The following is a 14,771-nucleotide window of genomic DNA, read 5'->3' as shown; positions in this document are numbered from 1 at the left end:
TTTTGATTGCCCCTTCCCCCAATCTGCCTTCGCTTCTATCACCCCTTCCCTTCTCTTATCCCCTCCCCTTTTAATTTTCTGTAGGGCAAGATAGATTTCTATACCCCATTGCCTGTATATCTTTAATAAGTATTTATTAAGTACCTATGATGTGCCCTAGTACACTATGCTATTAGACTGTAAGTTCTTCAAGGGCAGGGACTATCTTTTGCCTCTTTCTGTATCCCTAGCACTTAGCACAGTGCCTGGCATATTGTAGGTGCTTAATAAATATTTATTGTTTGGTTGATGGATTGTGCTATCCACTAGGGATAAAAAATTAAGAAACAATCCTTGCCTTCAAGGAGCTTAATTCTATTGGGGGAGTTAAATATGTATGGAATTAGACTCTGGACTTATTCTCCCAACCCTCACGTGCACGAGCAGGTCAAGTCCTCGGAACAAGGTTGATTACATCTGCTTATCAGGGTTCTAGGGGTAGATCCGAGAGGCAGTGGGGTTCTTCTAATGCTATCAGCTCAAGTCCTCATCTGGTGTATTCCCTCCAGTATCATTGCCAGTGATTAGCACTCCAATATCATTTAACCCGTTACTCATCTCCTTGATATCACTGAGAACCAAGTGATATCAATTAACCTTTACCAAAGTGTGTTTACTAAGAAGATGTAAGAAGTATACACACACCCTCCCAAACCAGGGGCATACCGTGCCCTCTCCCTCCTCCATCTCTGGGGGGAGCAGGCTCAGATTTGAAGTAGCCGCTACAAATATTCCTCCCACCATCAAGTTCATTTCCAGGTACCATAGACAAGTGACCCCCATGTTTGGGAAACATGGCATCTTGGCTATCAGGTTTATCTACGCTGGATGGGGTTAAATGGGTCACCCATCAAGGCTGGCTCCTCATGGGGCTCGTTGGCAAACTCTGCTGGGTCTTCCAACGTTGAAAGTCCACAAGATCATTCTCTCTCTAAAACTTCTCCACCTAAGATCGAGAAAGGATAAACCCAACACCAAAAGAGAAGGGAATCAGTATTTGTGTAGCACCTGCTGTGTTCCAAGGACTATGCCTAGTGATTTTTACAAATATTATCTCATTTTATACTCACAACTGCCCTGCAAGGTGGGTAATATTATCACTTCCATTTTACAGTCAAGGAAACTGAGAGAAACAGAGGTTAAGTGACTTGTCTAGGGTCACACAACTAGTAAATTTCTGAGACCAGATTTGAACTCAGGTCTTCCTGACTTCAGGCCCAGCACTCCATCCACTAGTCCACCAGCTAGCTACCTTGTAGAAGAAACAGCAGAGTTATGCATGTGTGGACCATGTAGCAGTCCAGAAGCAGCGATAAGGGCCTGAGGCTTCTCTCTCTCCACCTAGAGGCATATAGTATTTCTTCATTTGATTGCCACAAGGAAAGAGAAAATTTCTTCTTCGGAGCCTTTTATGTGAACATTCAGTTCTGACACCACAACCAATTAAAAATGTTTGTTATTGCTATGCTGTAAACAGACAGGCAAGTCACAGAATACCTACACATGTTCTGAAATAGAGGACAGGGCCCTCCTTCACATACTGTCATAAATTTCTGGAAGCAGGTACTCCAAGCATGGAGCTCACACCAGGCAGAAAGCCCACCGTTACATATATGCATATAAGCATATAGAGAATAACTATAAAATAAATATAAGATAGTTACAAAGTAGTTAGGGGAAGAAGGCATTAGGAATTGGGGGGATCAGGAAAAGCTTTATATGATAGGTAGCACCTGAGTTTTGTCTTGGAGGGAGTGAAGCTATGGGGTAGAAATGAGGAGGGAATACATTCCAGGCATGGGAAATGTTCAGTGCCGAGACATACAGATGGGAGCTGGAGTGCTCCGTGTGAGAAACAGAGAGATCCGTCTGACTAGACCACAGAGTATGGGAAGAGGAGCATTTTATAATGAAGTTAGAAAGATAGGTTGGGGCTAGGTTCTGAAAGGCTTCAAAATGGGAGAATTCATGTTTTATCCTAGAGACAATACAGACACTTTTGTGTTTGTTAGTAGGAGAATAACAAGGTCACATCTGTGCTTAAGAAAATTCACTTTGGGAGCTATGGGAAGGATGGACTGGAGTGTGGAGAGACTTAAGGCAGGAAAACCAATTAGGAAGTCATTGCAGCAGTTTAGGTGAAAGGTTATGAGGGCTTAGATGAAGGTGGTGGCTGTGTAAGTAGATAGAAGGGGTCAGATGCAAAGATACTGTGGTGGTAGAAACAGCAAGAGTTGTTCATTAATTGGTTATATGGGGTGAAGAAGTGTGAGGAGCCAAAGAGTGTGCATTTAGGGGATTGGAAGAATGGTGATGCCCTAAATGGGATTAAGGAAGTTTGGCATATATTGGATCTTGCTTTGGATATACCGAGATGGAGATGTCTTTGGGACATCTAGTCTGAAATGTCCTGTAAGCAGTTGGTGATGCTGGGCTGGAGCTCAAGAGAGACTAAGGCTGGATATGTAGTCCTGTGAGTCATCTGAATAGAGATGATAGATCCACCCTCCTAAATATGAAACCAAGCCTATATATCTTATCTCCCCCAAGTAAATTGTAAATCTCTAAGGGTGTGCCTTTGTTGTCTTTATCTTGGTCTTCTTTGGACCACATATACCCAACTGGCAAGACCTAGCATTGTACTCTGCACAAAGTAAGAACTCAAAAATATTGTTGATTGAATGTCCTATTGAATGTTGATTGAATGAGTGAAAGTCCTATTGGTTCTTCCTTGGTAGGGTCTTTCTAACTTGTCCCTCCTTTTTCATTTCTACTGTTAACATCCTAGTTGTGACCCATAGACTTAGAATTTAAAGAGACTTCAATACAACCAAACCCTTCATTTTTACATATAAGGAACTGAATCCCAAAGATACCAAAGATATAAAGAGATTAGTCTATCATCACACAGATTGTAAGTGGCAGAGCCAAGATTCAGACTAAGGTCCTTTGATTCCAAGCCCAGGGTTCTTTCTTTGGCACTATGCTATGTCTCCATGTCTCATGCGATAGTTACCTAACTGATCTTCCTAATTTTAGATTCTACTCATTTCAGTTCATACCACAGGCTGCTGCCACATTAATCTTCTTAAAATGCTCCTTCATTATATCACTCTGGTGCCTCAAAACTTCTCATAATTTTGTTCCAGAGATAAAATAAAAATTCCTCAACCCCGGATTCAGGGACCTCCATAATCTGACCCCAAATCTGCTTTCTAGTCTTATTTGTGACTTCTTTACAGGTACTCCCTTCCTCAGGCAGACTTCTCTATTCATTGTTCCCAGAATGAACCTAAAACTGTGCTGCTTCCTCAACTTTGCTCATACTCTTTAACCCACTCAGAATCCTTCCCCCTTCTCTTCTCTGTGTCATTCCTATCTATTCCTCAAAGATGAGCTTACATCTGCTCTTCTTCCTGAAGAGTTCCCTGGGCATTTCAGCTCACAATTGTCCTTCTCTGAATCAGCCCCCCACCACCAAGAGCAAGCCTGTCACTTTTATCACTTATCATACACTTGTACTGTTAGCTTGCCTTCTCCCTCTATTTAGATAGTGAGCCCCTTGGAACTGGTTAGGGACTATACATCATGCACTTCTTAGTTTCTCTCATAGTACAGTACCTAGTCTAGCACAATCCCCTAAACAAAACAGGTGTTCAGCAAAGCTTGATTGATTGATTGATTTGAGCCAGTGCTTCCCAGTCTCAGATGCATTTTCAATATGAAGATGACTTGCAGTAAAATGGGTTGATTAAGTTTTATAGTCCTAGACAAGCTTCTGTGTATGTATAGGCACATGCAGGGTTCAGGTTTCTGAGTGTCTTTGCCATTGGCAGAAATTGGAATGGGTGAAAGATCCTTGGATGGGATCAGATGAGTATGAAGGCCTGGGGTCCTTTCATCAGTCAAATAGACTTTCTTTTTTTTTGGTTATAATATTCTTTTCTCAATTACATCAGGTAAACTTTCAAGAATGCTAGTGGGTTAAAACAAAGTTACCTGATAGACTGCTTTAAAAATAAGTCATAGGTACACTCATTCATTATTGATGGAATTGTAAATTTGTACAATAATTTTGGGAAAAAAATCTGACAACATACAGTAAAAGTTATAAAAATGAACATGTTCTTTGTCCAACAATGGAATTATGGGGAATATACCCTGAAAGAAAACAGAAAAAGAGTTACCTGTTAAATAAATTGTGGCACATTAATGTAATAGAATACATTGAAGCTATTAAGAATGACAAGAATGAGGAATGTAAATCAATCTAGGAAGACTTTTATGAAAAAAAGAGAACGCATGTTTCCATTGACCCTTTTTATTGTTGCCATTGAGATCTATTATTTCATTGGTGCAGGGAATTTCTGGTGAGAAAAATTTCCCACTAGCGATGGAAGTCAGTAACTCTTCTACATCTTGTCATCTTAAAGAAGTGCCTGAGCAGCTAAATGACTTACCTAGGGTCATGAAGCCAGCAAGTGTCAGGGGTGGGGCTCAAACTCACATTTTTCTGACTGTGAAGAGAACCATCTCCCCACTGTGCCATTTAAGAAGGAAAATGAGTAAGAGTGAATAAACAAAGAATCCTGAGGTCATCAAATGAGAGAAAACCCTTTGCAAACTTTAAAGCCCTAGTTAATGCTAGCTAGCTAATGGGAACTTACAGAGAGTGACCAAAAAGTTTTCATGATCTTTCATAACACTGAAATTTCTAATGTAAAGTTACTAAGAAAATTTAGTGGTTTGAAGTTCCATGTTAAGTTTTTAATAAAATGTATTTTTAAAAAAAGTTTGAAACAAATCTCACAACTTCAGAGTGGGAAGGGACCTCGTAGCCATCCAAGATTTCAAATCCTTTGATCACAAATTAGAGCTGGAAGAAAGTTTAGAGATTCCCCCACAGCAATCCCCTCATTTAACAGGAATAGAAACTGAGATACATGGAGGTCATGGAGGTAATAAATAGCTGAGATTTGAACTCAGGCTCCCTCTGCTGTGCCACTCTGACTCTGCCCAGAGGAGATGACCTAAGCTTTCTACATCTAAACAAATGCAGTGGTTTTCACTGTTTTCTAGGTGACATAGTGGATAGGCCCCTGGGAGTGGAGTCAAATCTGACCTCAGATACTTATTGGCTGTGTGGCTCTGGGCAAGTCACTTCACCTCTATTTGCCTCAGTTTCCTCATCTATAAAACGGGCATGATAAAAGTCCCTGCCTCTCGGGGTTGTGGTGAGGATGAAATGAGAATATCATTGTCGATCACTTAGCACAGTGCCTGGAGCATGACGAGTACTGTGTGAATATTGGCCATCATCCCCCCCGGTCTTCTTCATTAATCAAAGTCTTCCCCTTGAACCGCTCATGTGTTCAATTGCAGGGCGCGTGGCTGAACACCGCGGCTTCCTTTTCTGTGCATTCTCTCTTCACAGGCTTCAGCGTGAAAGAATTTAAGGACCAAGCCTCCCTTCTGAACGACAGTTACAGGCCCATCAACCTCAGGCAAATTTTCCAGGGCTGTGGGCACGCTGTCCATAACAACTACCTCTACTATCACAGAGGAGGCTTCAATATCATTGTGAGGTAAGTGCGATCTAATCAGCGGAAGAGGCGTAAGGGCCCTGCCGGGTCGTCTGGCCCAGCGGCTCCCAGTACTTTTGGTGGTGTTGTTAGTCCATGATCCCCTTTTAAGAGCAACAATTCAATACACCACTCATAATATTCCTCACGATTTTTTATTGCTTAAGGCACCATTAAAAATGTCTTAGCACCGGCCCCTTTGAACATTGTCTAGAACATCCGAAGGGTTAGCAGACCACTAAATGGGAGCCATTGATCGAGCCTATTCCCTTCATTTTAAAGATAAAGAAATTGTGCCCAAGAGAAGTGAATCAGAATCCTAATAGCTGACACTCATTTAGCTCTTTAAGACTTTATTTATTTATTTATTTATTCTTACCTTTGACCTCTGAGGTAAGCACTACAAGTATTATTAGCCCCATTTTATTGATAAAAAAATTTATTGATAAAAAAATCTGAGTTCCATAAAGGTTAAGTGACTTGCCCAGGGTCACACAGATACTAGAGGTTAGAAGTAGTGTTTGAAACCACATCTTCTTGACCACACATCCAGTACACTAGCCCCTTACACCCAAGGGTGCAGGAGCCAGTTATAGCTTTGCTACCATTGAGGGTTTGATTTATTGCTTTGTTGCTTGTCCAGGCTTAGGAAAGCAGTGAAAGAAATTAAATAATGCAAATTAAATTTAAAAGGGGGTCATGTGTACATGGTTGGGGAAGACGGTTGTTAAACATTTACCAGCACCACCCCTGATCTCATTGCCTCTCAGTGGCTTGCCTTTGGTCACATGACAACATGACCAGGATTCAAGTCTCTTAAGTCCCAATCTTGTGCTCTTCCCACTAGTGTGCTCTGTGCTCGTGAGAGCCATATCCTCAGCTGGCGCTTCAGTACTACAGCTGTGAACAGCTGCTTAGAGGGGCTGCTATTCCTGGATGCAGTATCCAACAAGCAGAGCACCAATAGCTATGAGAAGCTAGAGGGTCACTAGCCTTTGAAAGGGGAAACTTTTCGTGGTATTAGGAAGAAACAGCTCCTTCTCAATTTTGTTTTTGTTGGATTCCTAAATACCCCTTGATGTCACTGGAGAGCAAAAGGTACAGACGCCACAATCTCCGTCTTAAGATCAGTCTCTTCCTTTGACCTGATACTCACTCAATCACTATGGCTTAAAGAATAACTGAGGGGAAGTAATGGGAAATCAGTGTGGAAAGATAGCTAGGAGCCATATTATATTTAAATGCCAGATAGTCATTCAGTCAGTCATTATAGAGATAATTAAAACTGCTTGATTAAGAGAGCTAGGGATGGCGACAGGGGGTGGGCTTGTTGCTATAGATATGGAATGTTGGGTGAACTTTCAGATGAGGTCACACTACTATTAATTTTACCTAACTGCTTTACTTTGTTACAGAGACCTCTCATGAAGTGAGAGCAATCTGTAAATATTTGTAATATAAAAACAGAACAATAAAATTGAAAAAAGCATGCCAAAAACTGCTTGATTAGGGGAATAACATGGTATCAATTTATTGTTGTTCATCCTTTACTATCTATGTGAAGGATATATTGGAAAGAAGAGAGTCTTGCTGCAGAGACACCAACTGAGTGGTTCTTGCAATGGGGCAGGTGAGAGGCGATGAGGATCCGAAGTCAGATGGTGGCACTGTGAATGCAGAGAAAAGGATGATTTTGATAGGTGTTTTGGAGACAGAATCCATCAGACTTGAGAGTGAAGAATTGAAGATGATCCACAGTTGTAAATCCAGGTGGCTGAGAGAGTGGTGGTACCCTTAACAGATATGGGAATGTTAGGAAGAGGGCTGGGTTTAGGTGAAAAGATAAGTTTGGTTATGGACATGTGGAGTTTGAGGGGCATATGGAGCCTCGGGGTGGAGAGGTCCAGTAGGCAGTTGGTGATGTAGGACGGGAGCTCGGGAGAAAAATGAGAACTGAATATATAGCTTTGGGAGTCATCTCCATTGAACCCTTGAGAGTTGATGAGATTATCAAGAGAGTAGTGGTCCTAGAATAGATCCTTGAGCATAGGGAGGAGGATATCAGTGATGATCCAGCAAAAGACACCAAGGAGTGTTGGACAGGTGGGAGGAGCACCAAGAGGGCAGCATCACCAACACCCAAGAAATCATTAGTTCCTGGGAGGAGGGGGTAGTCAACATGGTCAAATGATGCAGAGAAGTCAAGGAGGGTGAGAACTGGATTTAGCAGTTAGATTGATGGTAACCTTGGAGAGAGCAGTTTCAGTCAAGCTGTGGGGATGGAACCCAGATTGCAGGAGGCTGAGAAAAGGATGAGAAGTGAAGAAGCAGAGGCAGAATAGAAAGGACATTTTTCTAGGAAGTTGGCTGTGAAAGGGCAGAAGGGTACCAGACAAGAGTTTGTCCAATCGCTTGTCTAGCGACCACTGAGGTAAAGTAAAAAGCACAGATCATGTAATTTGGGGAAGTAGATAAACTGACTAGGGTGTTCACATCGATATGTATACTGAAGTTCCCTAGTATGACAGTAGAAGTTTGGAGGTGGGGAAGAAGACATGAGCCAGGTGCTGAACTCGAGAAAAGAAGAAAGAATGATGTGGAGGAAAGTAGGTATAGCAACCGGGACCTGGGCAGGGTGATCTAAGTGGATGGAGTGAACCTCAAAGGAAGAGAATTGCTGAGTAATGTTGGTCTGGAATTGGTGGTGAGGAGCAAGGAGTATGCCTCCTCCTCCTGGGCAAGTTGGGCACATGAGGGAAGATGCATCCTATACTGGAGAGACATGTTACCTAGTCTGCCCTGACTTTCTGAGTCCTTTGTGCCACTAGAGCCCCCTTCTGTAATCTGGTGGAAGTCAGGCTGTGGCTCTGCCTGACCCTGAATCCTGGATTTTACTAGAAATTCAAGAAAGTCTCCCAGGGCAGGAATGGAGTCATTAAGCAGCCACTATTGGTTCAACTCAAAATCAAACCTGACTAGGGCTCGAAGAAATCTTGTCCTTACTTTTCAGTACCAGAGGTAGTCTGCTGTTTTCTGGTGTAGCTGAGAGACAGATAGTCAGACAGACAGAGACGGAGAGAGACAGAGTTAGAGAGACAGAGAGAGAGAGACAGAGGGATAGAGAGATGAAGAGACACAGAGACAGAGGACAGAGACACACACAGAGTGAGAGAGAGAGAGAGAGAGAGAGAGAGAGAGAGAGAGAGAGAGAGAGAGAGAGATGACGACAGACACAGAGACAGAGGGACAGAGAGCAATGAAAATAATAGACATTTACATAGTGATTTAAAATTTGCAAAATACTTTATATGCACTATCCCATTTGAGCATCACAACAGCCCTGCCTGTTGTCACACAGAGTCAATGTCAGAGGAAGATTCAAACCTGACTTCAAGGTCAGCACCCTCATGCTTCATAAAAGGTGAAGCTCTCATGTCCCCCCCGGAATGGAGGCAGCTAGATTAGAAATGGGTCCTTGTACTTGGCTTCTACCTCTGATTACTGAATACTGATTGATTGATTGAGAGAGGGGAGATTTCCCCCGCCCCCCCCCACACACACCTCTTTTGGAGACAGCCTCTTTGGAATCATCGAGTCACAGAAATACAGAGATGGAAGGACTTTGGAGAGAATCTAATATATAGCTTCTTTGTGTTACAGATAAAGAAACTGAGCCCCAGAGAGGAGACTGGTCAAAAGGGAGAAAGATGGGACACCTTAGAATACCAGGAAAGGGGCTGCCATTCCAATGGTCCTTCTGTCCCTGCTGTCTCTCTCCCCAAATATGGACCAGCAGCCTTTCCTGGCTCCTTATCATTCTGTGCTATTATTCCAACAAGGGCCGTTGTATATGGGACTAAAGGAGAGCCCTAAGGGTGGAGGAGAGTCCATTGCAGACAATTGTCTCTGCAGACTAGTCCCTTTGAGAAGTCTTAGGAGTAATCCCCCTACATTTGTAGTAATTAGCTGAGCCAGAATTCAAACCTAGTCCCTTTATGAAGTCCATAAAAAGTGTGGAAAAAAAAGAAAAAGAAATCACGGGGGTTTGTGTGTGCGTGCGTGCGTGCGTGTGTGTGTTTTGTTTTGTTTTGCTTTGTTTTAAGGAAACCATACTCTGAAATGCAGTTAGCCAAATGTATGAAATACCTGCTTCATGCAGGCCACTCTGATGTAGAATACAGGGGTAACTGTGAACTGTAAGATATACATAGTTCCTGTTCTCAAGGAGTGTCCAGTCCTGTTGGGGAAAGAAGGTACTCCATGAGAAGACCGACTTACTCAGCTTAGCGTTGTTAGTTAAGGGCCCAATGGGCGGCAGAGGTAGGAATCATAAGAGCAGCGAGCTAGAGCTAAAAGAGATCACTCAATTTAACCCCTCGCTTTACAGATGAAGAGCCTGAGGTCCAGGTAATCACCTGACTTGCCCAGGGTCTTCCTGACTCCAAGTGCAGCGCTCTCTCTCTCTCTCTCTCCCTCTCTCTCTCTCTCTCTCTCTCTCTCTCTCTCTCGCTCTCTCTCTCTCTCTCTCGTAGAAAGGACTTCAGAGATAGAAGAGGTCACCTTGGGCTGAGTCAAAGAAAGCTTCACAGAGGCATTCCTTTCATCTGCTTTCTTCTCACTACTATCTTAGCCTCAGAGCAACTGCTTTCCAAATCCATGGAAAGGCAGTAAAGTACATGGGAACGAGCCCTGGGCTCGGAGTCACAGACCTAGTTTCCTATCCCATCTGTCCCTAATGCTTACGAGGGGCATGATCATGGATGAATCATAACATCATGGAATTAGAGCTGGAAGGATCCCCAGAGGCTGGCTAATCCAATCCCTTCATTTTCCGGATGAGGAACTGAACTCCAAAGAGGTAAAATGACTTTCCCAAGGCTTATATGGCTGAGGCAAGATCTGAACCCAGGACTTCCTGTCTCTAAGTCTAGTACCAAAAATCATTACACCAGAGGTGTCAAACTCTCTGCCTCAATCCTCCTGCAAAATTCCTGAACGCAGCCACATCAGATTAAAATGTAATTGGAAAATATTTAACAAAAAACATATAACACAACATAGATAATGTTAATTTGTGGCGTTTTAAGTCACAACACAGCTTGCAAGGTTACGTATGTTCAGGTTAGTGGCCTCCTTTTCTAAATGAGTTTGACACCAGTCGGCTACAGCATCTTGCTACCTTGTTTCTGCACACGGGACCTCTTTGAGCCTCGGCTTCCTCATCTGTCAAGTGGGATACTAGTGTCTGCACTGTCGACATTACGGGGTTGCTAGGAGGGAGAGAGCTTTGTAAATCCTAAAGCACTGGACACTTTTCTCAAATTTATACAAAGTGATTTCTGAAGTTTCTTTTGCTGCTCAATGTCTCCCTCTGGTGTCCGTTTTGTGATGACAGCCCTTAACTGAATTCCCCAGACTTCCATCTCTCCAGCTAAATAAGCTGTTGACTGTTGACTCTAACCCACCTTCCTCATCACTATTTAGATGTGAATTCCTCCAAGAACATGGAAAGGGTAGGTCAGCCAGCCCCTAGATTCTAAGAAAAGGAATGGAATAAGCATATATGTAGCACCTACTGTGTGCTAGGCCTAGGGCCAAGGGCTTTCCAGACATCTTGTTTGAACCTCACAACAACCCTGGGAGGCAGGCGCTATAATATTAATTCCCATTTTATAGTTGAGGAAACTGAGGCAAATAGCAGTTAAGTGACTTGCCCAGGGTCACACAGCTAGTAAGGGTCTGAGGCTGGATTTGAAAGGAGGTTTTCCCGACTCTAGGCCCAGCACTTGACCCACCCTACTGCCAGCGACCTCTTTTCTTGTTAAATAGCTCTTAGTGTCTTATAGTGATTTGTCACAGAGGCAGCATGGCCTGGTTGAGAGAGAACCACCTTTGGAGTCATGAAGACTTGGGTTCAACTACCATCTGTGACAGACCAAGTGGCTGTGTGACCTTAGACAAGTCACTTAACTCTTAAGCCCTCCTAGATTGTAAATGGCGCGACAGATGCTGATCTGTGTTGGTAGAGGGAGTTTCCTTCACCAATGAAATCAGAGGTCGGGATTTTTTTTTTAAGATTTGGTGTTGTTGTTCAGCTGTGTCCAGCTATTCATGAGTCCATGGACCATGCTGTCCATGGGATTTTCTGGGCAAGGATACTGGAGTAGTTTAGCATTTCTTTCTCCAGTGGATTAAGGTAAACAGAGATAAAAATGACTTGCCCAGGGTCACACAGCTAGTAAGGGTCTGAGTCTAAATTTGAATTCAGGTCTTTCTGACTCCAGGCCCAGTGCTCTATCCATTGAGGCTTCCATTGATACCTGCTTCCTTATCAGGACAGTGGTGGAAAAAGCATTGGATTGAGTCTAGCTCTGCTTCTGCTGCTCACTTGGTGCTGAAGTCCTAAGCCTCCTTTGAGATTGCCTCTTTATATCCATATCGCTATTTTCTTGTAAATAGTCACAATAATAAGGACCCTTTCAGCTTACAGCGTTCAGAGTTCTCTGAACAGAGAAGGACCAGGGTATATTTTAACGAGACCCAATTTGGAGTCAGAGAATCGGGGTTTGAGCCTTGTCTCTGCCCCAACCCTCTACGTCACTCCTTGTTCTCATTTTCCTCATCTGTGAAAGGAGAGATTTGGGCCCGATGATCCCTCTGCTCCTTTTCATGTCTGAAGTGATGATCCTCAACCATTCCTTTCGCCTGACAATCTCCTGACCAGCGTCTCAGGCACCATACTCGGAGGAAGAAAAACTAAGAATCAGAACAAAGCCTAATGTCATCCTGGGGCCTCAGACCACAGGAAGGGCACAGAGCTAATCAGCTACATGATGCCCATGAGTGATCTTCTCTGGGCATGCCTTATCTTCCACCATTCAGGGATTCTGTCTCATAAATCGTGCATCACCATCTGCCAAGCTTTGACCCGTCGCTATAATGCTTTTGATTTGTGATGCTACAAAATAACGGAGAATGGAATCTTCTAGTGTTCAAAATACGTACATTTACAAAAAAAAATTATATTTAAAGCATCCTTCATTGGGTTTCCACACATGTTCATATACTGCACTGCCTAGGTGACTGAGTACCTCGCCAAGCCCAAATCATACCGCCGATTTCAACCAGTTGTCACTTCATAGAACTTAATAAAAACTGTGTTCCTGAATCCTAACTGAAGCCAGGCGGTGCAATGGATGGAGCACTGGCCCTGGAGTCAGAAAGATTCATCTTCCTGAGTTCAAATCTGGCCTCAGACATGTCTTAGATGTGTGACCCTGGGCATGTCACTTAACCCTGTTTGTCTCAGTTTCTTCATCTGTCAAATGAGCTGGAGAAGGAAATGGCAAACTGCTCTAGTGTCTTTGCCAAGAAAACCCCAAATGGGGTCAGGAAGAGTCATATGTGACTGAAATGACTGACAACAACACACAGCTATTAAGTCTCTTAGTTTAGATGTGAGCTCGGGTCTTCTAGCATTTGTATAGTACTTTAGTATTTACAAAACACTTCACAAATAATATCCCATTTGATCCTGGCAACAACCCTGGGAGGTAAGTGCCATGACGATCCCCATTTTAAAGATAAGGAAACTGAAGCAAACAGAGGTTAAGTGACTTGCCCAGGGTCACGTAGTTACTAAATGCTTGAGGCTGGATCTAAACTCAGGTCTAGCTGACTCTAGGCTCCCTGCTTCACATATATGTAATGGTCGCTGTGTCACAGACCACGTGTGAGGGTGGGCTTGTGCTGTGGCCTCTTCTGATGACAGGATCAGTAAAGAAGACTGTGTCTGCCCACAAAATGAAAAAGAAAATAAAAGAACTACTGAGCCTATGCCCTGGCCAAATAGGGCCTGCCCTCGAGGAGTTTATACTCTATTTAGCAAATGAATGAGATATGTTGTGGATTCTCCATAAAGGGCTTGTTTCTACCAGAGTGACGTGGTCAGAACTGTGCTTCAGAATTTCACTGTTATCAGCCAGTCTCTCAGGTGGCTTTGTCAGGATGATGGAAGTATAATACACTTGCGTTGCACTGGGGGTTCTCCTTCTCTGTAGGAAAATACTGACTTTTCTTTAAAAAAATTATTTTCAGATTTGAATTTGCAACGGAAACATATGAAACACTGAACATTGAAAATGCCCTGTACAACGGTCGAAAATATCTCTTCGTAAACTCAAAGACATACTTCAATTTAGCAGTTGATGAAAAAGGCCTTTGGATTATCTATGCTTCAAGTTTGGATGAGTCCAGTATCTTTGTGGCCCAGCTAGAGGAAAGTACCTTCTCAGTCATGCAGCACATCAACACCACGTACCCCAAATCCAAAGCGGGCAATGCCTTTGTTGCCTGTGGCATCCTCTATGTCACCGACACCAAAGACATGAAGATAACCTTTGCTTACGATTTGTTAAAAGGGAGACAGATCAATGTGAGCTTTGACCTAAGAACTTCACAGTCTGTTCTTGCCATGTTAGCTTACAGTTGGAGAGATCAGCATCTATATACCTGGGAAGATGGCGAGTTAATGCTATATCCTGTTCAGTTTTTGTCAGCCATGCGAAACAAGTGATGATTCTTTCAGAGTGGCCCAGGATCCCTTCGCCCCTCAGTAAATTTTAACTTCGATATGAAATATTTCCACCCCATCCTAAAATGTGTCATCTAGGGTAGCTGGGTGAATAGAAAATAATCCAGTGATTTATACATATGTATGTATAACAAAAATCTAGCAATATATAAATATGTGGTAAGAGTTTAATAATCACTTGTAGATTGATTGATTTCCCAAATAATCATAGTTTATATAGAGATGGCTACACTCTTTATATATAAGCTACAATGCTTGGTTGACTGGGAAATCAATCAATGAACAATTATTAAACTCTTACTATATGCCGGGTACTATAAACTTTAGGGATACGAGGACAACAGTGGAATAGTGCCTGCCCTCAAGGAGATTATATTCTATTTAGCAAATGAATCAATCTCCTTTAAAATTTGATTCCTTAGTGGTGAAACTTTGGACTAAGTCAAAAGACCAAGATCATAGTCCCAGGTCTGACTCTTAACTCTCTCTGTGATCTTGGACAGAATACCTCACCATTGTGACCCTCAGTTTCTTCATCTTATCCACTGAGGGGGTTG

The 14,771-nt window shown here is 42.8% G+C and overlaps 1 protein-coding gene across 1 annotated transcript in view; it reads left to right on the top strand.

The window, feature by feature from the left end:
• The window catches only part of GLDN (gliomedin), an 81,034-nt gene extending 66,830 nt beyond the window's left edge, over positions 1–14,204 (top strand). The window contains exons 9-10 of the mRNA XM_036736940.1: positions 5,474–5,624; positions 13,719–14,204. Of these exons, the coding sequence (XP_036592835.1) occupies positions 5,474–5,624; positions 13,719–14,196 (629 nt within the window). The 3' untranslated portion in view covers positions 14,197–14,204. The remainder of the gene's footprint in view (positions 1–5,473; positions 5,625–13,718) is intronic.
• The last annotated feature ends 567 nt before the right edge of the window (positions 14,205–14,771 follow it).

The sequence above is a fragment of the Trichosurus vulpecula genome, chromosome 8 (assembly GCF_011100635.1).
Source record: "Trichosurus vulpecula isolate mTriVul1 chromosome 8, mTriVul1.pri, whole genome shotgun sequence".
NCBI lineage: Eukaryota > Metazoa > Chordata > Mammalia > Diprotodontia > Phalangeridae > Trichosurus > Trichosurus vulpecula.
This window is presented reverse-complemented; position numbering and strand designations above follow the sequence as displayed.